The sequence below is a fragment of the Rhinolophus sinicus genome, linkage group LG10, assembly GCF_036562045.2.
Source record: "Rhinolophus sinicus isolate RSC01 linkage group LG10, ASM3656204v1, whole genome shotgun sequence".
Lineage (NCBI taxonomy): Eukaryota > Metazoa > Chordata > Mammalia > Chiroptera > Rhinolophidae > Rhinolophus > Rhinolophus sinicus.
This window is the reverse complement of record NC_133759.1, coordinates 82378744-82405821: the sequence shown is the minus strand read 5'-3', so window position 1 is coordinate 82405821 and position 27078 is coordinate 82378744. Positions and strand designations below refer to the sequence as shown.

Genomic DNA, 27078 nt, shown 5'->3' with positions numbered 1-27078 from the left:
CGTAGGTCAGTGCTTTCATAAGAACTTTGCGTTTATTGGTCCAGAGCAGTGTGGCCATTGATATAGAAACAAATACAAACTATAGGCCAAAATTTATATTTCCACATAGGAGTTCAGTTCATGGAACAGATGGATTTCACTTCCTTTCTTAGGAAGACAATGCTACCAATTACCTGCCATTAAAGCATATACCGTGTTTCCCTGAAAATAAGACATAGCCGGACAATCAGCTCTAATGCATCTTTTGGAGCAAACATTAATATAAGACCTGGTCTTATTTTACTATAAGACCAGGTAATATAATATAATATAATATAATATAATATAATATAATATAATATAATATAATAATACCAGGTCTTATATTAATTTTTGCTCCAAAAGACACATTAGAGCTGATTGTCTGGCTATGTCTTATTTTCAGGGAAACATGGTAGGTGAAGAACTGGGGTACTCAATTCAAGTAGATTTAGAATATATTTCAAATTTTTCCTTTTATTACTCACAATTGCAAGCAAGTTACTTAATCTTTCATAACTCCAGTTATTTAAGTGTAAAAGAGGGGATAATATGCCAACTCCTTTAAGGTCTGGAAAAGGATTAAAAAGATAATGAATGTACTCTGTACACTACTTTTAACTGAATTAGAAATCAAAAATTAAAAGCTTAAAAAAGATCAGTTAGAGCAAACTGATCTGTTCACTTAAGATCTGTGCATTTTATTTATTATATAATGTTTTAATAAAAAATCTTAATGTTAAAGCATTAGGATTAGAGTCCATTGGAGGTAGCATAAAACTAAAATGATGGTGGCTTACATGAGATAGAAGTTCCTTTATTTCTCAAATAAAAAAAGTTCAGAAGTAGGTAAACCAGGGATGAGATAGTAACTCAGTAATCATGAGGGACCCTCATCTCTTTAAAGTTTATTCTACACTGACTGTCTTTGTCCATTATTTCTATCCTCAATGTTGCTTTATGGCCCAACATCGCTAACTGTGTTCCAACCATGATGTACACATTATAAGCAGCAAGGAGTTTTGTCCTTCTGTAAGGACAAAAAGGGACTCCTTCCTAGATGAGTTCTCTCTCTTTAAATAACTTTCTTAGAAGTCATCTACAACATTTGTATATGCATGTCATTGACTAAAACCTAGTCAAATACCCCATTCTAGCTGCCAAGGACGTTGAAAAAATGTATTATTTTGAATAAACACACCAATGCCCTAAGTAAAATTTGGGATCTGTTACTACAGAAGAAAAGATGAATGGATATTAGGTGGCCACTGCATTTTCTGTCAGAGATACTCAATGTTTCTCAAATGGGAAAAGTCAATTTCACTACTATGCTATTTCATTTCACTGGATAAATACAGTATAGCTTTCCCTCTCCTTTAAACACCAATGAAACTAAATGGAAAGCAATTAAAATAATTATATTAAAATGAATACTGGTAAAATGATGAAAGGAAGTACAATTGGTATAACATTTTAAGAGAAAACAGTATCAAAGATTAGTGCTACGAGAGCAAAATAAAGCAAGAGCCAAATTCTCACTGTACCAGTTCTCTTTCCTTTCTGCTTAGGCATACTTCAGCATAAGTGTTAGTGCATTCCTGCTTATATATACCTAATGGTTTAAAAACTAATAATAAAAAACTAAAAAGCTCAAGAAAATACAATTAACTATACAAAATTAACTTTTCACTGTTTTTCCCCAATACATTTGTAAGCTATTCCAGAACAAAGATTTGTACAAATACTGACTTCATTAGCCTTTTTAGAGGCAAGATTAAGGACCATTCATCTTGTTATAGTAATGAAGAGATCCTTAAAACAAAAAACTAACATAAGAAATTTTGCAAGCAAGTTTAGTATAATTTAAAAATTCCTAATAGGTGGCCAGAAAAACCATCACATTGAAATGATCAATTTTAACTATTTGGAATATGATAAACAATTACTGTCACTGAATACTGAAACCAAAATCATTCCCAAAGTTACTATTTTCTTCTATTTCTGGCCCAGGATAATGGCCCTGAGAATTGGGCACAACAGGCTTCAGAAATTTGAACTCGCTGGCCCCTAAGCCTCCGGTCAGACAAACCTCATACTGATAGCTCTGGGAAAGGGTCCCAGTACCGCCGACATCCACCAGGTGGCCCGGAAAGTGGCCCTCGGGCACCGAGCAGCCACCCAACGCGGCGGCCCTGCCCCTCCTGCACAGCCGCACCGCGATGAACGCCAGCACCGAGAACAGGAAGAGCGACGACACCGACGCCAACGCGATGACCAGATAGACCGTGAGCGGGTCGGCCTGGGCCGGGTCGGCCGCCGCTTCCGGGAGCGGCAGGTAGGGCTGCGAGAAGCCGTCCACCAGCAGCACGTGCAGCGTGACGCTGGCCGACAGCGGCGGCTCGCCATTGTCCTTGACCAGCACCACCAGCCTGTGCTTGGCCGCGTCGCGCTCGCTCAGCAGCCGCGCCGTGCGCACCTCGCCGTTGTGCGCCCACACGCCGAACAGCCCGGGCTCCGTGGCCTTGAGCAGCTGGTACGACAGCCAGGCGTTCTGGCCCGAGTCTCCGTCCACCGCCACCACCTTGCTCACCAGGTAGCCCGGCTCGGCCGCCCTGGGCACCAGCTCGGTGCAGGGCGCAGAGCCGTTCTGCAGCGGGTACAGCACGAAGGGCGAGTTGTCGTTGGCGTCCAGCACCAGCACGCGCACCAGCGCCTGGCTGCTCAGCGCAGGGGAGCCGCGGTCCGTGGCGCCCACGCGGAACTCCAAGGCCTGCAGGGCCTCGTAATCCAGCGCCCTCAGGGCGAACAGCTGCCCGTTGTCGGCGTTGATGGACACCAGGGAGGCCAGGGGCAGGTGCGGGTCCTGTGGCGGCAGCAGCGAGTAGGTGACCTGGGCGTTGGCGCCCGCGTCTCTGTCGGTGGCGCTGACGCTGCCTATGTGCAGGGCGGGGCTGTTGTTCTCGCGGACGAACAGGGTGTAGGAGGTTTGGGTGAAGGCCGGGGCGTTGTCGTTGACGTCGGACACCAGCACGGTTATGTTGTGCTGGGTTTTCAGCCTGGGTGTCCCCAAGTCGGTGACGGTGATGGTGATGTTGTACTCGGCCTGGCTCTCTCTATCCAGCGGTCTCTCTGTGACTAGGGTGTAAAAGTTTTCCAAGGAAGATTTCAGGAAAAAGGGTAGATCGTCTTGAATGGAGCAACTTATTTTCCCATTTTCTTCCGAATCAAGATCTGAAACACTGTAAACTGCAACCACAGTCTCGGGCGAGTTCTCAGGGATCTGGCTGGTTAGTGCGGACATAGTGACTTCTGGGGCATTGTCGTTCACATCCAAAACTCGAGTCAGAACGGTGCATTTTCCGAACAAGTTTCCAGCATCTCTGGCCTCAATATTGACCTCATAGGACTGAATTGTTTCGAAATCAAGATGTTTTTTCAGTCGAATATCTCCTGTCATGGGGTTGATCTCAAAGGTTTTTCTAATCTCTTCTGAAGCCTGGAAAAGTGAGTAGGAAATCTCTCCGTGGACTCCTACGTCTACATCCGTCGCAGAGACCCTGACAATCAGGAAGCCTATGGGACTGTCCTCAGGGATCTGAACATTATAGTAAGGCTGCTCGAATTCAGGGGCATTATCGTTGATATCTGTGACTTCGATGTAGACCTGAGCGGTTCCAGACCGGGGTGGAGAGCCGCCATCCTGAGCGATGAGCGTTAACCTGAGCTCAGGTTCCTCCTCGCGATCCAGCGCTTTGTCTAGAACCAGCTCCGGGTATTTCCTGCCATCGCTGCCTTTGCGGGTAAGGACCCAAAAATAGGAGTTGGGACTGATAATATAACTCTCAATATTATTTCGACCTACATCCACATCCTGAGCGTTCTTCAGAGGAAATGCAGTCCCAGGAGGACTGCTCTCTGATATTTTTAGCAACATATCTCGTTCCACGAACACCGGAGCATGGTCATTTATGTCTATTACTTGTAGCTCAGCTTGAAAAAACTGTAAGGGATTCTCTAGCAACACCTGGAAACGCAGCACACAGGGCTCTGTGTGACCGCACAGTTCCTCTCGGTCCAGTTTCTCATTTAGCAACAAATACCCGGTCTCCTGATCGAGCTGCAAATGCAGTTTGTTCCCTTTGGAAATTACCCTAGCCCCCCGCCTAGAGAGTTCACTCTGGCCCAGATCCAAGTCCTTTGCTAAATTGGTTACAAACGAGCTCCCCTCAGTTTCCTCCACCACAGAATAACGCCTAGGTTCAGTGCCCGCCTGAGATAAGGCCAAGAAGAGAAAGAGAAAAAGGACTTGCCTTTGTTTGCAAATGATCTTCCAGCCGGCCTCCATTGTTCTTGCTTGGTACAGCCTCTGGAGAGGCTGGTTCCACTGAGCTGTAAAGAACTCAGTATTTGAGACTGTGATTATTCCACAGGATACCTCAGAAATATTCCGGTGAGTAGTCCTTTTCAGAGGACCAAGTCTTCCTCCGGTGGCACCCGAGCTTCCCGTGGGCTTCCAAGCTCTGCTTGTAAAATTTGCCTGTTAATGGAGCCGTAGCTGCAGTTCCGGTTTGTACCTTCTTATCCTGCAGCGCCACCACGCGTCCTCATAGGATCTTACATTTACTGGGATGAAAATGGATGCAATAGTCGTAACTCTTGCCTGTGTTGTACAAGTTACAACATTGCCTTTACTATAGCCAGACCTTACAGTGCAGACAATTGTCTGAGGGCCACACAAAAGAAATGGCATTAGTAGGGACTTTCTACTTTTAACAATGCTAATTGAGTTTGAAGCAAAAAAATATATATTTATGTATCAGCCTGAGAAGAAAGAATATATGCAGGGGAAAAAATTTAAATAAATAATTGGGCTAAAATGGACAAGTTTCAGAATCATGTACTTTTATTGCCATGAACTAAGGGAATAATTAATAGCTATGAACCTTGGGCAAATTATTTAATTTCTACCTCAGTTTCCTCATCTGTAAGGTGGAGATTATAATTATAATAGTATCTACTATATAGGGCTGCTATGAGTTCTCCCCATACAGGTGAGGAAACTGAAGCAGAGACAGATTAACCTTATAAATACATACACACACACACACACACACACACACACACCAGGCATGTAATTTGATGTCACCAGTTAGCTGAGTTTAATTGAGTCCATTGTCATGACTTAGAAAAACACCCAATATTCACATGGTAGGAGAATGCATGAACAGAATTATCTCAGGTAGAAGTTATAATGTCAAATGATTAAGCAAGGAAAGACTGGAAAGTTTGTCTACTAGAGGTATTATATAATCTGTGACAACAGTGGTGATTCTGTATTTAGAAGGATGTCCTAATCTTTAACTCCACTTCTCTTTTTATAATGTCAATTAAAAATACTTTTATTTAAAAAAATTTCAAACTTGATTAAGGGAAATAGTATGATAACCCTCCAGATACTCATAATTAGCTTCAACAATTCTGAATATTTTGCCATAATTGTTGATCTCCCATTTTCACATCCCAAACTAAAATTTCACTCATAAATACTTCTATACACCTCTAACTTTTAATGACATATATACATATATGAACTACAGTGCCATACCATACCTAAGAAATTAGGTGAATATTATTTAATATCATCTACATTCAAATTTCTCCAATTCTTTCACAGTTGTTATGGTTGTTTAAAACAATATTCATCACACATTACATTTGGTTGGTATGTCTCTTGATTTATTTAATTGTGTAAAATTCCTTCCTCCCTTTTTCCATGTCATTGATTTGTTGGAAAAACTGGATAATTTTATCCTGACACTATGAGAACAACTTAAGATTACGGAGGGTTTTTATTTTGTCCTTAGACTATATCCCATTATTAATGCACAGTAATAGTACTATTTTAAGATTTACCAGCATTAGTTTATAATATATTCAGAATACAGCTACACAAAAATTATCTGGATATGTTAAAGAAAAAGCAGTTACAGATTATTATAACAAACAAAGCTTCTTCTTAACTCCCCAGAATCTCTAAGTAATTTAATGATAACTTGTTTCTCTTTAATATTACATATTTAACACTATTCTTTTTCTTATACTTTCTGGATTCAGCACTGCAGTATATTGAATAAGAAACTTTAAAAATAAACTTTCAAATTAAAGGAGGAAAACGTGTTTAAAAAGCACGTTAGGACTACTGTAGAAAAGTACTGTGATGTGAGGAAAACAATAAACTAATGAAGCAATCAAAATTATGTAATATTTCTATTCAGGCTCATTAATCTTTTCTGTGAAAGGAAGGTCATACGTTCACATAACAAGAAGAAAGCACAGATTGATCTTTCCTTTTTTCACTTGAGATTTGGTTAGATCAGAGCTTTAATAATAATAGTTGAATAATTGATCTAGAAAAGCTGGATTAGTGGTTGATAAGAAAATACAACAAAAAATATGCATATTATTTCCAAATATTGAATATACTGAACAGGAATATGAACAGGAAAAAAATATTTCTTTTCCTTAATTAGGGACAAACTTGCCAGGTAATATCTAATGACAGAAAACAGTATAGCATCATAGCAAGGTCCCAGCATCAAACAGATCTAAGAGAGAGGCTGAGCTCTGCTATTTGTTAGTTGGTGACCTTAGTGAACTTACTGAACCTTTGTAAACATCCATTTGCTCATTTATAAAATAACTCCCCTCCTAGGTTTACTTCTAATATTTAAACTGTTAAAAATAATGTGTGATGCATGGTAAGTACTTTTTAAAAAGCTTTAAAAGATATTCTACAATCCATGCTTCTAAAACTTGGGTAGATATACTTCTACAACACTGAAACCAACTCAGAAGATAATAGTAGCAATAAGTTTAGAGACAATGAAAACCAATTTACAACATCTCAAACAAGATTTACATGTCATAGACTGCACAAAACGCATAATTCTTAGAGATAAATAGAAACACATTCCATGCATTGTGGAGGGGTCTTAGGGCTAAAACTGGATCATTTCCTGTGTAAATAAATTTATTCTGTGACTTTAAGAATACTTTAAACAATGTGAAAGCACTCAACTACAGGTAACTCAGGATAAATCTCGTAGGAATGCATTCACAGACACAATATTCACATTTATTTTTCACTCTTTATTAGAAACCCAAATCATTCTGAAATGAAGGATGTTCTTCCACTTCCCTCCCCATGCTCTGAGACTGCAGATTCGAGAGAATAGGCTTCAGGAACTTGAACTCATTACTCCCAGAACCTCCCTTCAGACACACCTCATACTGGTAGCTCTGGGACAGGGTCCCAGTACCGCTGACATCCACCAGGTGGCCCGGAAAGTGGCCCTCGGGCACCGAGCAGCCACCCAACGAGGCGGCCCTGCCCCTCCTGCACAGCCGCACCGCGATGAACGCCAGCACCGAGAACAGGAAGAGCGACGACACCGACGCCAACGCGATGACCAGGTAGACCGTGAGCGGGTCGGCCTGGGCCGGGTCGGCCGCCGCTTCCGGGAGCGGCAGGTAGGGCTGCGAGAAGCCGTCCACCAGCAGCACGTGCAGCGTGACGCTGGCCGACAGCGGCGGCTCGCCATTGTCCTTGACCAGCACCACCAGCCTGTGCTTGGCCGCGTCGCGCTCGCTCAGCAGCCGCGCCGTGCGCACCTCGCCGTTGTGCGCCCACACGCCGAACAGCCCGGGCTCCGTGGCCTTGAGCAGCTGGTACGACAGCCAGGCGTTCTGGCCCGAGTCTCCGTCCACCGCCACCACCTTGCTCACCAGGTAGCCCGGCTCGGCCGCCCTGGGCACCAGCTCGGTGCAGGGCGCAGAGCCGTTCTGCAGCGGGTACAGCACGAAGGGCGAGTTGTCGTTGGCGTCCAGCACCAGCACGCGCACCAGCGCCTGGCTGCTCAGCGCAGGGGAGCCGCGGTCCGTGGCGCCCACGCGGAACTCCAAGGCCTGCAGGGCCTCGTAATCCAGCGCTCTCAGGGCGAACAGCTGCCCGTTGTCGGCGTTGATGGACACCAGGGCGGCCAGGGGCAGGTGCGGGTCCTGTGGCGGCAGCAGCGAGTAGGTGACCTGGGCGTTGGCGCCCGCGTCTCTGTCGGTGGCGCTGACGCTGCCTATGTGCAGGGCGGGGCTGTTGTTCTCGCGGACGAACAGGGTGTAGGAGGTTTGGGTGAAGGCCGGGGCGTTGTCGTTGACGTCGGAGACCAGCACGGTTATGTTGTGCTGGGTTTTCAGCCTGGGGGTCCCCAAGTCGCTGACGGTGATCGTGATGTTGTACTCGGCCTGGCTCTCTCTGTCCAGCGGGCTCTCTGTTACCAAGGTGTAGAAATTCTCTACAGATGGCTTCAGGACGAAGGGGAGATCATCTTGGATGGAGCACACCATCTTTGCATTGTTCCCTGAATCTTTGTCTCTAATCCTAAAAACAGCCACGACTGTCTTGGCAGAGTTTTCTGCAATTGGGCTAGTAAGTGATGACATGAGCAGTTCTGGTGGATTATCATTGATATCTGTTACGTGAACCACCACGGTGCATTTTCCAGAAAACCCTCCACCATCCTTTGCCTGAATAGTTAATGTGTAAGTTTGTATTTCCTCATAGTTCAATTCGGCTTTAAGTTGAATATTGCCAGATGTTGAATTGATTTGAAACGTTTTGAGAATTCTTTCAGTTGCATAAAAAAATGCATAAACTATTTCCCCATTACTTCCGGTATCTAAATCTCTAGCTGACACGGCAACAACCAAGGAGCCAACAGGGCTGTTCTCCGGCACCTGCACCTTATAGAGCGACTGTACAAATTCAGGGACGTTATCATTTATGTCCAAAACTAGTATGCGTACCAGAGCGGTCCCGGATCTGGGCGGAGAACCACCATCCAAGGCGGTGAGGGTTAAACTGAGCTCGGACACCACTTCTCGATCCAGCACTCGATCCAGTATTAGTTCGGGATAGATATTCCCTTCCCCACTATGATGTACATTAATATGGAAATAGGCATTGGAGCTGATGGTGTAGTTTCTCAGGTTGTTGGTCCCAACATCTGAATCCTGCGCACTTTCTAGGAGAAATGCCGCCCCAGGTGTGGTGCTTTCTGGAATTTCCAAGGGGATCTCTCTATCTAGAAACACTGGAGAATTATCATTAATGTCCCTGACCCATAGTTCTGCACGGAATATCTGAAAAGGCTTTTCCAGTAACAACTGGAAAGGCAGCACACAGGGCTCTGTGGGGCCGCACAGTTCCTCTCGATCTAATTTCTCATTTAAAAGTAAATCACCAGTAAGCGGATTGAGTAGTAAAAATCGTATGTTCTGATCTGAAACGATTCTGGATCCTCTGGCTGACAGTTCCCTCACCCCCAAACCCAGGTCATTTGCTAAGTTGGCCAGAAAGGTGCCTCTGTCGGTTTCCTCTGCCACAAAATACCGAAGCGGTTCTGCGCCAGCCCAAGACACTCCCAGAAATACACAAAGAAATAGGACTTGCCTTTTCTGCACCGCACGCTCCACTCTGGCCCCCATTCTTCCTTTAATCAGTCTTTCAAAACCACTTTCACTCGGCCACAGCAGCTTTCAAAAATGGCAGCAACCGAATCCTTAGAAATGAGCTTATAATAGCAATGCTTTTGGGGAGGGATCCCCACTTTTCCCCAACTCCTGTTACCACGGCTTCCTTTCCTCTGCTTTTCTTGTCTGGCCAGATTTCCTCCTAATGCTGGAATCTGCAACATCATTTGTGCAAGTATGTTTTTCTCTTTTTAGCCAGCAGCGCCACCTTGCGTTTTGTGGATGTTATTCTCGTTTTCAAGAATAGAACAAGAAGATGGCGGAGTAAAGGAACAGCAACAGGAGTGATTTTTGTCCTCCAGTGTCTTTGCTGTTTCATTCTATCTTTTTCTTCAAATGGTCACAGTAATGCTAGTAAGTGCTTACATCGTCTTTCCCTGTTATAGTATGAATTCGTAGAAAAACAAAGTTTTTCCTTCACCAGGAGTAAAATCGTAAGTAAACGTTCTCCTGTTTTTAAAATTGATAATAAAGAATATATATAAGAAAATGAAGCCTTCATCAAAAAGTCAACAAATATTGGTTGAAGACCTTTAATTTATTTGTTAACTGTGTAACAATAAAATTGTTCATACTGCAGAGTAACTGGCCTTTTTTTTTTTCAGTTTTTAAAAAATAATCCTAGTTTGAAGGTCTTCACTCTTTACCAATGATATTTTCTAGAACATTTTCTGTCCCCCACTTTCACCCTTCATCCATTTTAAGTAATAATATAATTTAAATTACTGTTCACATACAACTTCAATGGCTAGCATCTCCAAGGGTGTGCAATGAATACTCTTAAAATTAACACCAGCAGGTAGGTCATTCTTGCCTTTGTAGAAGTGCTCCTAGTATTTCATCTTTAACTGTGATAGTTGATCTCCATTTGATGTAGACGATCCTTCTTTGGATCAAGAAAGTTTTCTTCTTTTTCTTTATTCTTTCAGATTTTAAAGTAATTTTTGACATCTGTTGAAATTGTACTTTTATTCTTTAGCTTTTTAATTCTCAAGGTCTTGATATAAACATTTAATCATGACATTATTTTTTAATGCACATATGGATTTGATGTGTCGACATCATTCTAGGATTTTTCTGGCCCATGTTGCTCTGTGTGTGTGTTTAACTTCTATGGTTTTGGTATTAAACTATCCTGGCCTCATAGAATAGGTTAGGAAGCTTTCCATCTATTTTTATGCAACAGAATACTTTTTTACAATGATATCATCATCTGTTTCTATATGCTTAATTACAACTTGCCTTTTAAACGAGTTGGGTTTGGTGGCTTTGCTGGTGGTAAATCTATGACTCCTTTCCATTTTACTTTTGGTTATTGATCTGTACAGGTTTTGTTTCCTTTTAAAGTAATTTGTATTTTATTTTTAAAACCATTTTATCTGAATTTGAAAATTTCTTGTTATGTTTTCATTGTATTATTCATCTATCTATCTATCTATCTATCTATCTATTCTTATTAGTAATATTTAGTATCTTACCTCCTTTATATCCCTAGGGAGATTTGCAAGATCCCTATTTTACTGATGCTTTAAAATGCATTTTTTCAAAATAATGTATGACCTTGGTTCAAAATTAAATAGTATTAAGAGGCTTGTAATAAAATACAATTGTTTTCTGCCCTTTCCCTCCTCACGTTCATAGTTCACTTTTCAATAGGCAGCCATTTTAAACTCTTTTAGTTATCTCTTCAGCCATTAATCTGTATTCTTCTGTATTTTTATTAATTAATCTTAGACATAATCAGTTGACTCCTTATTATGTTGGATTGAGTTTTAACTCTTGTACACTTCCATGGCCCTTTCCTGCCTTCATTCATTCACAATATCATTGGGAGCGTTGTTGTGTACTAATCATATTAATACTTTCTCACTTGTTTCTTGAAGTTAATAATTGCCTTGCTTTTTCATTTACTTGGTTTCCTTTATATCTATCACTTATTCTTCCCACATGTCCAATTGCCTCTCAATACCGTTTTCCACATGGTCATTCCTATAACTCCTGAGATATCAATTATCCCTTAAATTGGGTGGGAGGTCTCTACACGTGCTGCACAACTATCATCCTGGGACTTTCCTTTGCTGTTATTCTTGGAATTGTCTTTGCCTTTTATTCTGGTTGGATTTCCTATTTCTAGGATTTTATTTCTTCTTCTTTTTTTGTTTACTCTGTGGCTTTAATAGAGTACATCCTCCAATCATTTCATCCAACTGGTAATATTTCAGGGGACTTGCTGATGATATCCTTCAAAATGCCTGTCTACTACAGCTCCAAACTGGATTAGTCTATACTTGAGACACAGCTGTCATCCTGAGATCATCCTTCGACATCATCTAGAGATTCATTTCACTTTTGTTCTATTTGGCATCTTCTTTTTTCTGTATCTTCAGACTTCCTTTCTCTTAGATTACTCTCTCTTTGATGGTTGTCTTTCAGTAGTTTCTGGAGAATGGTATATGAGAGTTAAATTATGTTGTGACCTTGAGTGTATTAAATTATATTTATTCTACTCTCAAACTTGATTGGAAGTTTGATTGATTATAGGGTTTTAGGTTGGAGATAATTTTTCTTCAGAATTTTAAAATATTTTGTCAATTAGCTCTCTACTGTGTTTCTTAAGAAGTCTAAAGTTAATCTGATTTTATATCTTCTATATGTGACCTGTGTTTTTATTTCTTGTTGTGGTATTAATATTTTTGTCATGGTCCCAAGCATTTTAAAATTAAACACTTGTGTGTCTTGGTTTGAGCTTATTTTCATTCATTGTACAGGACAATTGGTATACCCTTTCATCTAGGAAACTAATTTCCTCCAGTTCATAGAAATTTTCTTCAGTTACTTCATCCACATTTTTTTCTGCTATTTTTTGGAATTCCTGCAGTTTAGATGTTGGGCCTCTAGTATGGTTTCTGATTTCTTCATTTTTCTGCTTTTTTTTTCTCCCCTGTTTGCCACGGAAAAATATTTTTGCAATATTTCCTGGGATGTTTTCTTAGCTCTATTTTCAAGCCCTTCTATTGAGATTTTTATTTTTTATGTTTATATTTTCCAAGAGCCCTCTTTTTGTACTTATTTCTTAGGTGCAATAACTTGTTTTCTCATCTGATTATATTAATAATAGATTGATTTTTCTTAAATCTTTAGTTGTTTGCTTTGCCTATTCTCAATAAACCGTGATTTCTAAGATATACATGTAAGCCTCACAATTTTCTCTATTCATTCTTTTATTCTCATTTTAAATATCACTTTATTAAAAGCTTACTATATCAGCTGTAATTATGTTCTATGTAATTTCTGTATGAATATATATATATATATGTTCTATATAATTTCAGCCTGAAATTGTAGAAAAAAACATAACAATGGCTTATACAAAACAGAATTTTATTTTTCGCTCATAAAAGAAGGCTAGTGGCTGAAATGTACTCCATGTTATCTGGGACTCAGTCTTGTTCCATCGTGTTGCTTTACCATCTTCAGGATATGGCCTTTACCTTATAGTCCAAGATAGCTGCCTAATATCCAGCCATTACATTTCCATTCAGACCAGCAAATAGGAGAAAGAAAAGGCTGTGCCTTCCTTTTAAAAAGACATTTTCATGAAGTATTTTATGACACTTGTGCTTACATCTCACTGGCCATAACTAGTTATAAGACCACTCCAGCCACAACAGTGGTTGGGAAATATAATGTACAGCCCAGATATCTACCAGTTAAAAAATTGGAGGTCTAGCAGTAATAAAAAAGGTAGGACACATATTTGAGTGAAACTAGTAGTCCATGTTATACTCACTCATACCACACCTATAGTTCCTACAGCCCTTAGGAGCAGATAGGGTCCAATAAACTGCCTGATTTGACTGGTTATTAGCAGAGCATATGATTTTATTTTGTCATCTTGGCAGTGTGTTTTGTAGCCAAAATAATAATTCTTCCACTGAAAGCTTAACCCCCAAAGTAATAAAGTAATGAATTGAATTGCTGGGACAAGACTCTTTGAACCAATGATGCTTCCCCAGAGTGCTATTGGTACTTGTCATCCATTCTTACTTCCTTTTATGAGCTTTTAAAACAATTCAGGGCCTGAAAAGATTAAAACTTGATTTTACAGACTCCTTTGAATTATTATTCTGGATGTTAATTAGGTTTTACTAATGAGATTGTTTCACATGATCCTTAGAAGATAGGCAAAGATGATAAAATTACAGACTGAAATTCATTCATTAATTTATTCAACTCATTCATCTATATTTACTTCAATATGTATTTTTCTAAGTGCAATAGGAAAAGAGCCCTCTCTGTGGGGAGATTATAGTTTAGTGAGTAAGGGAGATCACCAATTTGTCTAGGCAGAGTACCTAATGGATTTAACATTAGATTCAATGAATTCAAAGAAAAAATAGCCTAATATGTCATTGAAATGATGGCAAAATTGAATTTGCAGATTAAAAAGACATTAGGCAGAGCTTTTCATTTCTGAAACTGATGGTATAGATAATTCAGAAAACAATAAAAAATAATGGACAAGACTTCTTTTTTTGGTCTGCACAAGACTTTAAAAAAATAACTTTAAAAAGATTGAAGAGCTAAAAACATACTAGAAAATATAACGAAAATAGCCCAATTTTTGATGGATGCCTGTACTAGAGGGGTAAATAGTGTATCAGGACAAAAAAACTTATTGTGCCCTCAGGGTGTTTGGAAATATTTGCCCTTGGATTTTGATCTGAAGCTATGTGGGATTAAATAAATATCAATCAAGGCTCAAGGCCAACCAAAGGTGTGGCATATTATAGGCAGATCCTACCCATTTTAAGAGACCCTCACAAGGCTACATCCACAATATAAAAACAGTGCAAGCGCCAACAAATCTAAACCTCCCCCTCCCCCTAACTCCAGGAAATTATATGTAAGGCTCTCTGTTGTTAAATAGAGCAGAAGAAAAAGAAAAGAAACCATGCCTGGGAAATTGTACCTGCTGATTGGTCCTCATGTGTGTTTGTGTTTGTATTTTAGATATTCATAAGTTGAGTTGCAAGATCCTCAGGCCACAAACTTGGTTTGTGGTGGTCCCCTACTGATAGGGTTTCTAGAAGTCTGGTTGAAACTAATGACAATCCATTTTGAAGGATGGAACATGCAAGCTAGGCTTTGAGGACAAAGAAAATTTACAAAGAAATTTTCAAGGGTAATCAACAGTATGAATCACACAAAGAAAGACAACATGGATGAAAATAGTCAGAAATAATGCAGCAGATAATAGACCCACAATGCAGCAAAACAGACCCACACAAACTTCAAATATTGGAAGTATTAGTCATTAAAAAAACCAAATATCCTTACTATATAAATAAATAAATGACATCTTTAAAAATATCTGCATGAAACAGATATGCTGAATTCCAGGAAAAAGTGATACAAAATTATCAAAATCAAGACATAGCTTGATAAAGATAATGAATTTCAAGAACAGAAAACAAGACACATACAGGTAAAGAAAACAGCGTTCAGACTTATCCTAATCAACAGTCAATACCAGAATACGATGGAAATATCTATGAGGTTTTGAAGGAAAGAAATTATGGCTCAATAATTTTATACCTAGTCAAAATGTTGCTCAACTACAAAGATAACAATGCAGTAAACTGGAAAGAAAATTCATAAAGCATTGCATTAGCACTCATGAATGCATATTGAAAAAATTGCTTAAGGATGAAATTTAGCCAACTAATAGATGAATAGATGAATATAGAGAAAATATGATGAAAACACTAATGTAATATTGATGTAAACAAGTATCTGAGGAAAAGAAAGTTGACTGAAGAATTTTATACCCAGCTATATTGTACTTCTCAAGTGTGTGAGAATGTGAGAAATACAACACCTATAAACTCCTTAACGGACCATGTCTGATGAAGTACAGCAAGCCAAGAGATGAAAAAAATATAAATGATTCAGGTATGGAGAAGCTGAGATAAATGACTGACAGTAAAGACTGCATTTCATTCCAGTTTGAGTACAACAGTTTATCTCAATTCCATCCTGAAGCCTCATCTAAACAATGCAGAGTAGAGAGTTAAAATAAATGGACCTATAAAGAAAAAAAGAGTGGGAGAAGACTAAATAGCAGGGGAGACAAGTCGAGGAATGCCTTCAAAACATTAGCAGCAAATAATTCCTAACTTAAAATTCCACACTCAACAAAATCATCAAATCAACATTTGATTTTATGACATCTGAATTTTTCATATGTCAAATTCTCAATAAATTTATTACCAAATATTCTTCAGGAACTCAAGGAAGTAAACCAAAAAAAGAAAGCCATAAAGTCCAGGAGATGAAATCAAACTAAGGAGAGAAATAAAAAAAATTCCCAGGATGATGGATAAAGTAAGTTCCAAACTGTCAGTTATGCAATAGGTCTACAGAACAAATAGTACACAATTGAGCAGGAATCTGAATAGCTCCAGAATGGCTCCAAGAAAAAAATAATGGAACTGAGAGAATTTTTTATGAGTTTAATAATGCAATGATTAAACTCATAAAACTAAAAAATATGGGGATAAGTTCAAAATATGTACATAGAAGAGTAAAGTGGAAAAATGATACGATCATTAACTTAAGGTACAGAAACAAAATCGCAGTACACCATGAGATTCAGGTATAAGTGATACTTAATAGTCATAAATATATAAACACTATTTAAACAGAATTTTGATATTGCTGTGAGAGTGGATGGGGTACAGGAAATGTGCAAGGGTGTGTGTGAATGTGCGCGTGTGTACTCGTGCCCCTTAGGAAAAGATATAAATGGTAATATCTAAAACTGAAATTTGAGAAAAAGCATTTTATAACCATATTATTTACAAATATGGAAGTAAACATAGAAAAAACAGTTAAAGCCTTCAAAAGTTGTTACCTCTGGACAGTTAGGCTTGAATAAAATTGAAGATTTTGTAGCATTGTATAACAAATTAAAAGTTTAAAACAAAATGTCTAAATTATGGGAATTACCTTTTCAAAACATATTGTAAATATTATAAACATTGATAAGGTAAATATATATAACAAAAAGTATAAAGTAAGGTGTGTAGAGTAAGGTAGACATGTAAAAACGTTTATTTGCTCATTTTAAAACAGGCAGTTAAGTGATGCGAATATCATAATCTTGTTTTTAACCTTATGGGGATTATTTAAGCTTAAGCAAGTTCCATAGTTTCATATTATTTCTGTTTTATTATATTCAAGCAAAATCTGGCTGTTTTAATTGTATAAGTAGCCATTTATTATAAGTTCGTTTTATAAAATTGTTTCCATCTATTAACTTATTCTTATATGCATTTGTAGATATATTTTAGAATGATGTTGACTTTAACATTAAGTCAAATGATAATTATTTCTGAGTGCTGGAATAATGATGTTAATTTGCTTTCTTTTTTGTCATTGAATATGTTTGAATCATGTGACTATATATTAAATGAATGAGAATCATCATTTACATACCTGAAGCCATTTATTATGAAAAAGTAATCGTAAGTGTACCAACATTCTTTCTACTTCACATGGACTGAATCCTTTAAAAATATAGCAGATGGTCTAATTAAATACTATCAATTTAGAAAAAAAAGAAAATATCCAAACAAAATATTAGTTAATTTGAGGAAAGACAACAGTGTTTTCAAAACAACACTACAGGAATACAACAATTTATGAAGTCACAATAAATTTTTGCATAAATGAAAATTACTTTAAAAACTGAAAGCCATCATTTACAATAGCTAGATTCATGCTGATGAGAATCATAAAACACGGTTCTCTTAATCATAACAAGATATCAATGAAGAAACTCAAATATCAGGAATCTGAAAACATTTCTGACTTCTACAATTCTTACTTCAAAAAACCTGAGAAACACCATGCTATTGTATGAACATGCTCTGCTATTGTAAGAAAAAACCCCGACAAAACAACAATTTTAAAAAAACACACTAGGGATTCAGAATGTAAAACACTTCAACAAATTGCAGTAACTATAAATATGACAATTATTATGGATGTGTGAATATGTACACTCTTTACGTGAATGAAAGGGTTGGGAACTAGTATATTAGTGAATATTATCATTTATCACGTCTTGTCAAGATGAGATTTCTACTTGACCCAAAATTATTTGTAGAGTTAGAGTTTTCCGAGGTGTCCCTTCCAGCCCCTTCACCCATAGAGTTGGGGACAATATTTCTTTAAATTTCACCTTAAGGAGCAGTAGTAAAAAAAATCAAGAAAGGGACCATAAATAACATGTAATTTAAGTTAAAAGAGATTTCCAAATTTACTAAGTAGGGGTTAGTAGAACAATCCAATACTTAACTGAATGGGAAGCTATTCCGCAAGGTGGGGTTTTCTTCCATTTCTCTCCCAGTGACCTGGGGCGGGAAGTTGGGGAGAATCGGCTTCAGGAACTTGAACTCGTTGGTCCCAGAGCCTCCCGTCAGACACACCTCATACTGGTAGCTCTGGGACAAGGTCCCAGTACCGCTGACGTCCACCAGGTGGCCCGGAAAGTGGCCCTCGGGCACCGAGCAGCCACCCAATGCGGCGGCCCTACCCCTCCTGCACAGCCGCACCGCGATGAACGCCAGCACCGAGAACAGGAAGAGCGACGACACCGACGCCAACGCGATGACCAGGTAGACCGTGAGCGGGTCGGCCTGGGCCGGGTCGGCCGCCGCTTCCGGGAGCGGCAGGTAGGGCTGCGAGAAGCCGTCCACCAGCAGCACGTGCAGCGTGACGCTGGCCGACAGCGGCGGCTCGCCATTGTCCTTGACCAGCACCACCAGCCTGTGCTTGGCCGCGTCGCGCTCGCTCAGCAGCCGCGCGGTGCGCACCTCGCCGTCGAGCGCCCACACGCCGAACAGCCCGGGCTCCGTGGCCTTGAGCAGCTGGTACGACAGCCAGGCGTTCTGGCCCGAGTCTCCGTCCACCGCCACCACCTTGCTCACCAGGTAGCCCGGCTCGGCCGCCCTGGGCACCAGCTCGGTGCAGGGCGCAGAGCCGTTCTGCAGCGGGTACAGCACGAAGGGCGAGTTGTCGTTGGCGTCCAGCACCAGCACGCGCACCAGCGCCTGGCTGCTCAGCGCAGGGGAGCCGCGGTCCGTGGCGCCCACGCGGAACTCCAAGGCCTGCAGGGCCTCGTAATCCAGCGCCCTCAGCGCGAACAGCTGCCCGTTGTCGGCGTTGATGGACACCAGGGAGGCCAGGGGCAGGTGCGGGTCCTGTGGCGGCAGCAGCGAGTAGGTGACCTGGGCGTTGGCGCCCGCGTCTCTGTCGGTGGCGCTGACGCTGCCTATGTGCAGGGCGGGGCTGTTGTTCTCGCGGACGAACAGGGTGTAGGAGGTTTGGGTGAAGGCCGGGGCGTTGTCGTTGACGTCGGACACCAGCACGGTTATGTTGTGCTGGGTTTTCAGCCTGGGGGTCCCCAAGTCGGTGACGGTGATGGTGATGTTGTATTCAGCCTGACTTTCTCTGTCCAGCGCTCCCTCTGTTACCAAGGTGTAGAAATTTTCTACGGTAAGTTTCAGAAGGAAGGGGAGATGGTCTTGGATAGCACACATCATTTTGCCATTGTCCCCAGAGTCTGGATCTGAAATTTCAAAAATAGCTACCACAGAGTCAGGGGTGTTTTCTAGGATATCACTGATGAGTAATGACATGGTCAATTCCGGGGCGTTGTCATTTACATCCATCACTTCTATGGCTACAGTGCATTTTCCTGAAAGACCCCCACCGTCTGAGGCCTCAATTTCCATACAATACGATCGAATTTCCTCAAAATCCAACATTCTTTTTAATCGAATTTCTCCCGTGACTGCGTTTATGTCAAACACCTGAATGATTTGATTTGAGGATTGGAAAAATGAGTAGGAGAGCTCTCCATAGGTCCCAGCATCTAAATCTGTAGCGGAAACAGCGATGATAAGAGAGTCTATAGGGCTATTTTCTGAGACCTGCACTTTATAGAGCAGCTGAACAAATTCAGGGGCATTGTCATTTATGTCCAGGACTATGATGAGAACCTGGGCTGTCCCAGTCCTGGGCGGTGACCCGCCGTCCAGCGCCGTGAGGGTTAACCTGAGCTCTGGCTGCTCCTCACGGTCCAGCGCTTTGTCCAACACCAGCTCCGGGTATTTCCTGCCATTGCTGTGATTACGAGTGAAAAGGTGGAAATGGGAGTTGGTGCTAATTGTGTAGTTCTGCACTGTGTTGCTGCCCACGTCTAAATCCTGAGCTATTTTCAAAGGAAATACAGTCCCCAGATGGCTGCTTTCCGAGATCTTTAGGAGGATTTCCTTTTCCAAGAATTCTGGGGCATGGTCATTTACATCTCGGAGTTGTAGTTCACCTTGAATAAACTGCACCGGGTTTTTCAGTAACACCTGGAAATGTAGTATACATGGATCCGTGTCACCGCACAACTCTTCCCGGTCCAATTTTTCCTTTAGGAGCAAATCCCCACTCTTCTGATTCAGCAGCAAATGCTGTTTGTTCCCTTTGAAAGAATCCGGGCCCTGCGGCCAGCGCCCTTAAGTCAAGCCCGAGATCTTTTGCTAGGTTGGCCACAAAGAGCCACTGTCCCTCTCTTCTAGAACAGAATACTTAATGGTCTCACCGCCTGCCTCCCACAATAACAATAGAATAATAATGGCGGTCACTTGCCTTTTCTGGGGCGCTTCTTGTAGCTGTGTCTCCATCCTTCCTCTGGGTCCAAAAGATCCAGTATTAAATCACAAAATAATTGCTTTGCAGCCAACTCTGTAATCTTGGTTTAATAATCTTGAATTAGTTCTTAACACTGACTGACATGGGGATAGCTGCCTCTCTGAAACCTTCTATCCCCAGTTGTGTAAAATATTTCCTTTGCGAGCGGCCAGAGACTGCTCAGCTTTATGGAGTCTTGGAGTCGCTGAGACTTTTTTTCACTCTTATCCTGCAGCGCCACCAAGCGTTCTGCTTTATAACTTCGGGTAGTTTTCACTTCATAATGTAACAGCGAAAACGTACATTCGGAATGCCTTTTCGGTCATAGGGTGTTATAAACTCCTTTCCCCTTCACTTTTTATGCAGTCTTGTCCAGGTAACTAACAGTAGTTGTGAGAGCAAAGTAATACCTATTTATCTATATCTATATTCGTCTTCTTTATAAAGGTACAAGTTTAGTATACAAAACTCAGCTGGAGACAGCTCCATTTAGTCATTTAGTATTAATCTGTGCAGAAAATTTTCTAGATTTTGGAGATAAAATGGTAAATTAAACACAAAAATTCTTGCTCTGGAGGAGTTTACATTCTATTACACAATACTAATTTGTTCTATTGTGTTAGAAGTTATCAATTTTAAAATACAGTTTCCACTCCCAAATAAATTGAAATGGGCCTGTAACTCCTGAAAAAAAAAAACGTGATATCTTGTCAGTCTCTGGGCTACATATAGCCTTTGGGAATTTTTTTCCTTTATAAATTCATATAGCCAAATAAAGTTGAGAGGAAATGGCCATTTGTTTTATTAGAAGTCAATATAAGCTCCAAATCCAGGCAATGTTTTTCTACAAACATGAAGAAGGCAATAAAGTCAATGAACACAAAGATATACTTTCTAGGGAAGGGTTTTGACCTATCAACATTGGACAGGGAGCCATCCAAGTGTGCATTTTCTGAGACTATGGAGACGGGGTTTGAAAAACACTGTTGCACCAACAAAAGTCATGTGGTTGGAGTGAGAATAGCAGAACAAACTGTTTCCTTCAACGAAGAAGGCTATTATTCCAAGGAGGAGAGGGTAAAAATCTGGGAATACAAAACAGTAAGTGCTCCCTATATTCATTGAACCAATTGGTAATCATCCATGACAAAAGAGCCATGACAGTTCACTTATTTGGACACAAAACATAGGCAAATATAATTTAGTTAAGCCCATTTCCATTTTAATTAAGGATAAAAATAAAATATTTACTGAATTGTCACTTTAATATAAATTGCTTGACTTTGATGGGAATTGAAGAGGTCTTTTTCATAAACTACTACAACAAATGTAACCAACACAAAACCAAATATGAGTTAAATGTAAAAGTAAATGATTTTATGGTTAATAAAGATAAATGATACATACACAGAGAAAATCTAACATAATCTAATAACCTGGCACTAATAACTTACTTAGGTCTTGGCAGGTATCACACATATAAAAGCTTGAGAAACTAGGAGGAGAAGTTTGAAAAATATAATTTGGATTTTAAACAATACCTTTGAACTTTCAAATGGTTGGACAAAGATAAGGAGATAAAAATATACTCTCAAACATTTTATATTCTGTAGTAGAGTTTAGAGTGAGTGAAGAAGGGTGTTTTCTATCTAGAAGAAAAAGGAAAGAGTGATATTTCATAACTTTACTTATTAGCAAAGGTACTATAGTGTAAAGAGAATATTAACATTTCTGTATCCATTGAAAATTATTTTTAAGTTCATTATAGGAATGTTAATAACCTTCAGCAAATATTTATTAAACATTTGTAATTGGCCTGGTGTTTAAAAAAGACCATCATATTCTTACAAGAAGCTCACAAACTGCAATTTAATGTTTTGACTATTATACTGAAAAACACATAAACATAAATAAATGGCTATCTTAGCATTTAGCCATCTTTAGTGTTTATCTTCAGTAGGAGTTATCCCAAAATCAGACTTACAAGGGCACATTAAATAATATCAAACACATGTAAATTTTTTCCTACATAGCAATAATGATGACAGTTGTCACTAATAGAAATACAAACTCACTTAAGCACGTTGCAATATAGTTTTGTAAAAAGAAAACATAATTGAATTTCAAATGTTTTAAATTATGCAAATAAAATTTTACTTTTTATTCAGATTGCCAAATATAGTTGAATGAATAATTTAAAGACTACTAATCATAACATAGGAAAACACTATGTAAATGCATTCTCTGAATTTCTGTTAATTTCATCCCAAGTAACGGTAGTAAAATAATCAAGAAAGGGACCATCAATAACACGTAATTTTAAAAGAGATTTCCAAATTTACTAAGTAGGGTTTAGTATTATAGAATAATCCAATACTTAACTGAATGGGAAGCTATTCCGCAAGGTGGGGTTTTCTTCCATTTCTCTCCCAGTGACCTGGGGCGGGAAGTTGGGGAGAATCGGCTTCAGGAACTTGAACTCGTTGGTCCCAGAGTCTCCCGTCAGACACACCTCATACTGGTAGCTCTGGGAAAGTGTCCCAGTACCGCTGACGTCCACCAGGTGGCCCGGAAAGTGGCCCTCGGGCACCGAGCAGCCACCCAATGCGGCGGCCCTACCCCTCCTGCACAGCCGCACCGCGATGAACGCCAGCACCGAGAACAGGAAGAGCGACGACACCGACGCCAACGCGATGACCAGGTAGACCGTGAGCGGGTCGGCCTGGGCCGGGTCGGCCGCCGCTTCCGGGAGCGGCAGGTAGGGCTGCGAGAAGCCGTCCACCAGCAGCACGTGCAGCGTGACGCTGGCCGACAGCGGCGGCTCGCCATTGTCCTTGACCAGCACCACCAGCCTGTGCTTGGCCGCGTCGCGCTCGCTCAGCAGCCGCGCGGTGCGCACCTCGCCGTTGTGCGCCCACACGCCGAACAGCCCGGGCTCCGTGGCCTTGAGCAGCTGGTACGACAGCCAGGCGTTCTGGCCCGAGTCTCCGTCCACCGCCACCACCTTGCTCACCAGGTAGCCCGGCTCGGCCGCCCTGGGCACCAGCTCGGTGCAGGGCGCAGAGCCGTTCTGCAGCGGGTACAGCACGAAGGGCGAGTTGTCGTTGGCGTCCAGCACCAGCACGCGCACCAGCGCCTGGCTGCTCAGCGCAGGGGAGCCGCGGTCCGTGGCGCCCACGCGGAACTCCAAGGCCTGCAGGGCCTCGTAATCCAGCGCCCTCAGCGCGAACAGCTGCCCGTTGTCGGCGTTGATGGACACCAGGGAGGCCAGGGGCAGGTGCGGGTCCTGTGGCGGCAGCAGCGAGTAGGTGACCTGGGCGTTGGCGCCCGCGTCTCTGTCGGTGGCGCTGACGCTGCCTATGTGCAGGGCGGGGCTGTTGTTCTCGCGGACGAACAGGGTGTAGGAGGTTTGGGTGAAGGCCGGGGCGTTGTCGTTGACGTCGGACACCAGCACGGTTATGTTGTGCTGGGTTTTCAGCCTGGGGGTCCCCAAGTCGGTGACGGTGATGGTGATGTTGTATTCAGCCTGACTTTCTCTGTCCAGCGCTCCCTCTGTTACCAAGGTGTAGAAATTTTCTACGGTAAGTTTCAGAAGGAAGGGGAGATGGTCTTGGATAGCACATCATTTTGCCATTGTCCCCAGAGTCTGGATCTGAAATTTCAAAAATAGCTACCACAGAGTCAGGGTGTTTTCTAGGATATCACTGATGAGTAATGACATGGTCAATTCGGGCGTTGTCATTTACATCCATCACTTCTATGGCTACAGTGCATTTTCCTGAAAGACCCCCACCATCTGAGGCCTCAATTTCCATACAATACGATCGAATTTCCTCAAAATCCAACATTCTTTTTAATCGAATTTCTCCGTGACTGCGTTTATGTCAAACACCTGAATGATTTGATTTGAGGATTGGAAAATGAGTAGGAGAGCTCTCCATAGGTCCCAGCATCTAAATCTGTAGCGGAAACAGCGATGATAAGAGAGTCTATAGGGCTATTTTCTGAGACCTGCACTTTATAGAGCAGCTGAACAAATTCAGGGGCATTGTCATTTATGTCCAGGACTATGATGAGAACCTGGGCTGTCCCAGTCCTGGGCGGTGACCCGCCGTCCAGCGCCGTGAGGGTTAACCTGAGCTCTGGCTGCTCCTCACGGTCCAGCGCTTTGTCCAACACCAGCTCCGGGTATTTCCTGCCATTGCTGTGATTACGAGTGAAAAGGTGGAAATGGGAGTTGGTGCTAATTGTGTAGTTCTGCACTGTGTTGCTGCCCACGTCTAAATCCTGAGCTATTTTCAAAGGAAATACAGTCCCCAGATGGCTGCTTTCCGAGATCTTTAGGAGGATTTCCTTTTCCAAGAATTCTGGGGCATGGTCATTTACATCTCGGAGTTGTAGTTCACCTTGAATAAACTGCACCGGGTTTTTCAGTAACACCTGGAAATGTAGTATACATGGATCCGTGTCACCGCACAACTCTTCCCGGTCCAATTTTTCCTTTAGGAGCAAATCCCCACTCTTCTGATTCAGCAGCAAATGCTGTTTGTTCCCTTTGGAAAGAATCCGGGCGCCCCGCGTGGCCAGCGCCCTTAAGTCAAGCCCGAGATCTTTTGCTAGGTTGGCCACAAAAGAGCCACTGTCCCTCTCTTCTAGAACAGAATACTTAATGGTCTCACCGCCTGCCTCCCACAATAACAATAGAATAATAATGGCGGTCACTTGCCTTTTCTGGGGCGCTTCTTGTAGCTGTGTCTCCATCCTTCCTCTGGGTCCAAAAGATCCAGTATTAAATCACAAAATAATTGCTTTGCAGCCAACTCTGTAATCTTGGTTTAATAATCTTGAATTAGTTCTTAACACTGACTGACATGGGGATAGCTGCCTCTCTGAAACCTTCTATCCCCAGTTGTGTAAAATATTTCCTTTGCGAGCGGCCAGAGACTGCTCAGCTTTATGGAGTCTTGGAGTCGCTGAGACTTTTTTTCACTCTTATCCTGCAGCGCCACCAAGCGTTCTGCTTTATAACTTCGGGTAGTTTTCACTTCATAATGTAACAGCGAAAACGTACATTCGGAATGCCTTTTCGGTCATAGGGTGTTATAAACTCCTTTCCCCTTCACTTTTTATGCAGTCTTGTCCAGGTAACTAACAGTAGTTGTGAGAGCAAAGTAATACCTATTTATCTATATCTATATTCGTCTTCTTTATAAAGGTACAAGTTTAGTATACAAAACTCAGCTGGAGACAGCTCCATTTAGTCATTTAGTATTAATCTGTGCAGAAAATTTTCTAGATTTTGGAGATAAAATGGTAAATTAAACACAAAAATTCTTGCTCTGGAGGAGTTTACATTCTATTACACAATACTAATTTGTTCTATTGTGTTAGAAGTTATCAATTTTAAAATACAGTTTCCACTCCCAAATAAATTGAAATGGGCCTGTAACTCCTGAAAAAAAAAAAAAACGTGATATCTTGTCAGTCTCTGGGCTACATATAGCCTTTGGGAATTTTTTTCCTTTATAAATTCATATAGCCAAATAAAGTTGAGAGGAAATGGCCATTTGTTTTATTAGAAGTCAATATAAGCTCCAAATCCAGGCAATGTTTTTCTACAAACATGAAGAAGGCAATAAAGTCAATGAACACAAAGATATACTTTCTAGGGAAGGGTTTTGACCTATCAACATTGGACAGGGAGCCATCCAAGTGTGCATTTTCTGAGACTATGGAGACGGGGTTTGAAAAACACTGTTGCACCAACAAAAGTCATGTGGTTGGAGTGAGAATAGCAGAACAAACTGTTTCCTTCAACGAAGAAGGCTATTATTCCAAGGAGGAGAGGGTAAAAATCTGGGAATACAAAACAGTAAGTGCTCCCTATATTCATTGAACCAATTGGTAATCATCCATGACAAAAGAGCCATGACAGTTCACTTATTTGGACACAAAACATAGGCAAATATAATTTAGTTAAGCCCATTTCCATTTTAATTAAGGATAAAAATAAAATATTTACTGAATTGTCACTTTAATATAAATTGCTTGACTTTGATGGGAATTGAAGAGGTCTTTTTCATAAACTACTACAACAAATGTAACCAACACAAAACCAAATATGAGTTAAATGTAAAAGTAAATGATTTTATGGTTAATAAAGATAAATGATACATACACAGAGAAAATCTAACATAATCTAATAACCTGGCACTAATAACTTACTTAGGTCTTGGCAGGTATCACACATATAAAAGCTTGAGAAACTAGGAGGAGAAGTTTGAAAAATATAATTTGGATTTTAAACAATACCTTTGAACTTTCAAATGGTTGGACAAAGATAAGGAGATAAAAATATACTCTCAAACATTTTATATTCTGTAGTAGAGTTTAGAGTGAGTGAAGAAGGGTGTTTTCTATCTAGAAGAAAAAGGAAAGAGTGATATTTCATAACTTTACTTATTAGCAAAGGTACTATAGTGTAAAGAGAATATTAACATTTCTGTATCCATTGAAAATTATTTTTAAGTTCATTATAGGAATGTTAATAACCTTCAGCAAATATTTATTAAACATTTGTAATTGGCCTGGTGTTTAAAAAAGACCATCATATTCTTACAAGAAGCTCACAAACTGCAATTTAATGTTTTGACTATTATACTGAAAAACACATAAACATAAATAAATGGCTATCTTAGCATTTAGCCATCTTTAGTGTTTATC

General features: G+C 40.7%; 4 protein-coding genes across 4 annotated transcripts; all 4 read right to left on the bottom strand.

The window, feature by feature from the left end:
• Positions 1-819: 819 nt before the first annotated feature.
• Positions 820-6366, bottom strand: LOC141567277 (protocadherin beta-13-like). Its single transcript, XM_074313665.1, has one exon. The coding sequence runs from the start codon at positions 4361-4363 to the stop codon at positions 1967-1969; it is 2397 nt and encodes a 798-aa protein (XP_074169766.1). The 5' UTR covers positions 4364-6366; the 3' UTR covers positions 820-1966.
• A 148-nt stretch (positions 6367-6514) lies between these two features.
• Positions 6515-12804, bottom strand: LOC141567278 (protocadherin beta-7). Its single transcript, XM_074313667.1, has one exon. The coding sequence runs from the start codon at positions 9556-9558 to the stop codon at positions 7171-7173; it is 2388 nt and encodes a 795-aa protein (XP_074169768.1). The 5' UTR covers positions 9559-12804; the 3' UTR covers positions 6515-7170.
• Positions 12805-16701: 3897 nt separating this feature from the next.
• LOC141567279 (protocadherin beta-17-like) lies at positions 16702-20970 on the bottom strand. The gene is given in 3 exon segments (XM_074313668.1): positions 16702-20166; positions 20168-20222; positions 20225-20970. Coding segments are annotated over 3 exon segments (2382 nt in total). The 5' UTR covers positions 20349-20970; the 3' UTR covers positions 16702-17963.
• Positions 20971-22609: 1639 nt separating this feature from the next.
• LOC141567280 (protocadherin beta-17-like) lies at positions 22610-25775 on the bottom strand. Its single transcript, XM_074313669.1, is given in 4 exon segments — positions 22610-23978; positions 23980-24226; positions 24229-24279; positions 24282-25775. Coding segments are annotated over 4 exon segments (2379 nt in total). The 5' UTR covers positions 25117-25775; the 3' UTR covers positions 22610-22732.
• Positions 25776-27078: the final 1303 nt, after the last annotated feature.

Excerpts from the sequence above, each read along its gene's own strand:
- LOC141567277 (XM_074313665.1), bottom strand. The coding sequence starts at position 4,363 with ATGGAGGCCGGCTGGAAGATCATTTGCAAACAAAGGCAAGTCCTTTTT.
- LOC141567278 (XM_074313667.1), bottom strand. The coding sequence starts at position 9,558 with ATGGGGGCCAGAGTGGAGCGTGCGGTGCAGAAAAGGCAAGTCCTATTT.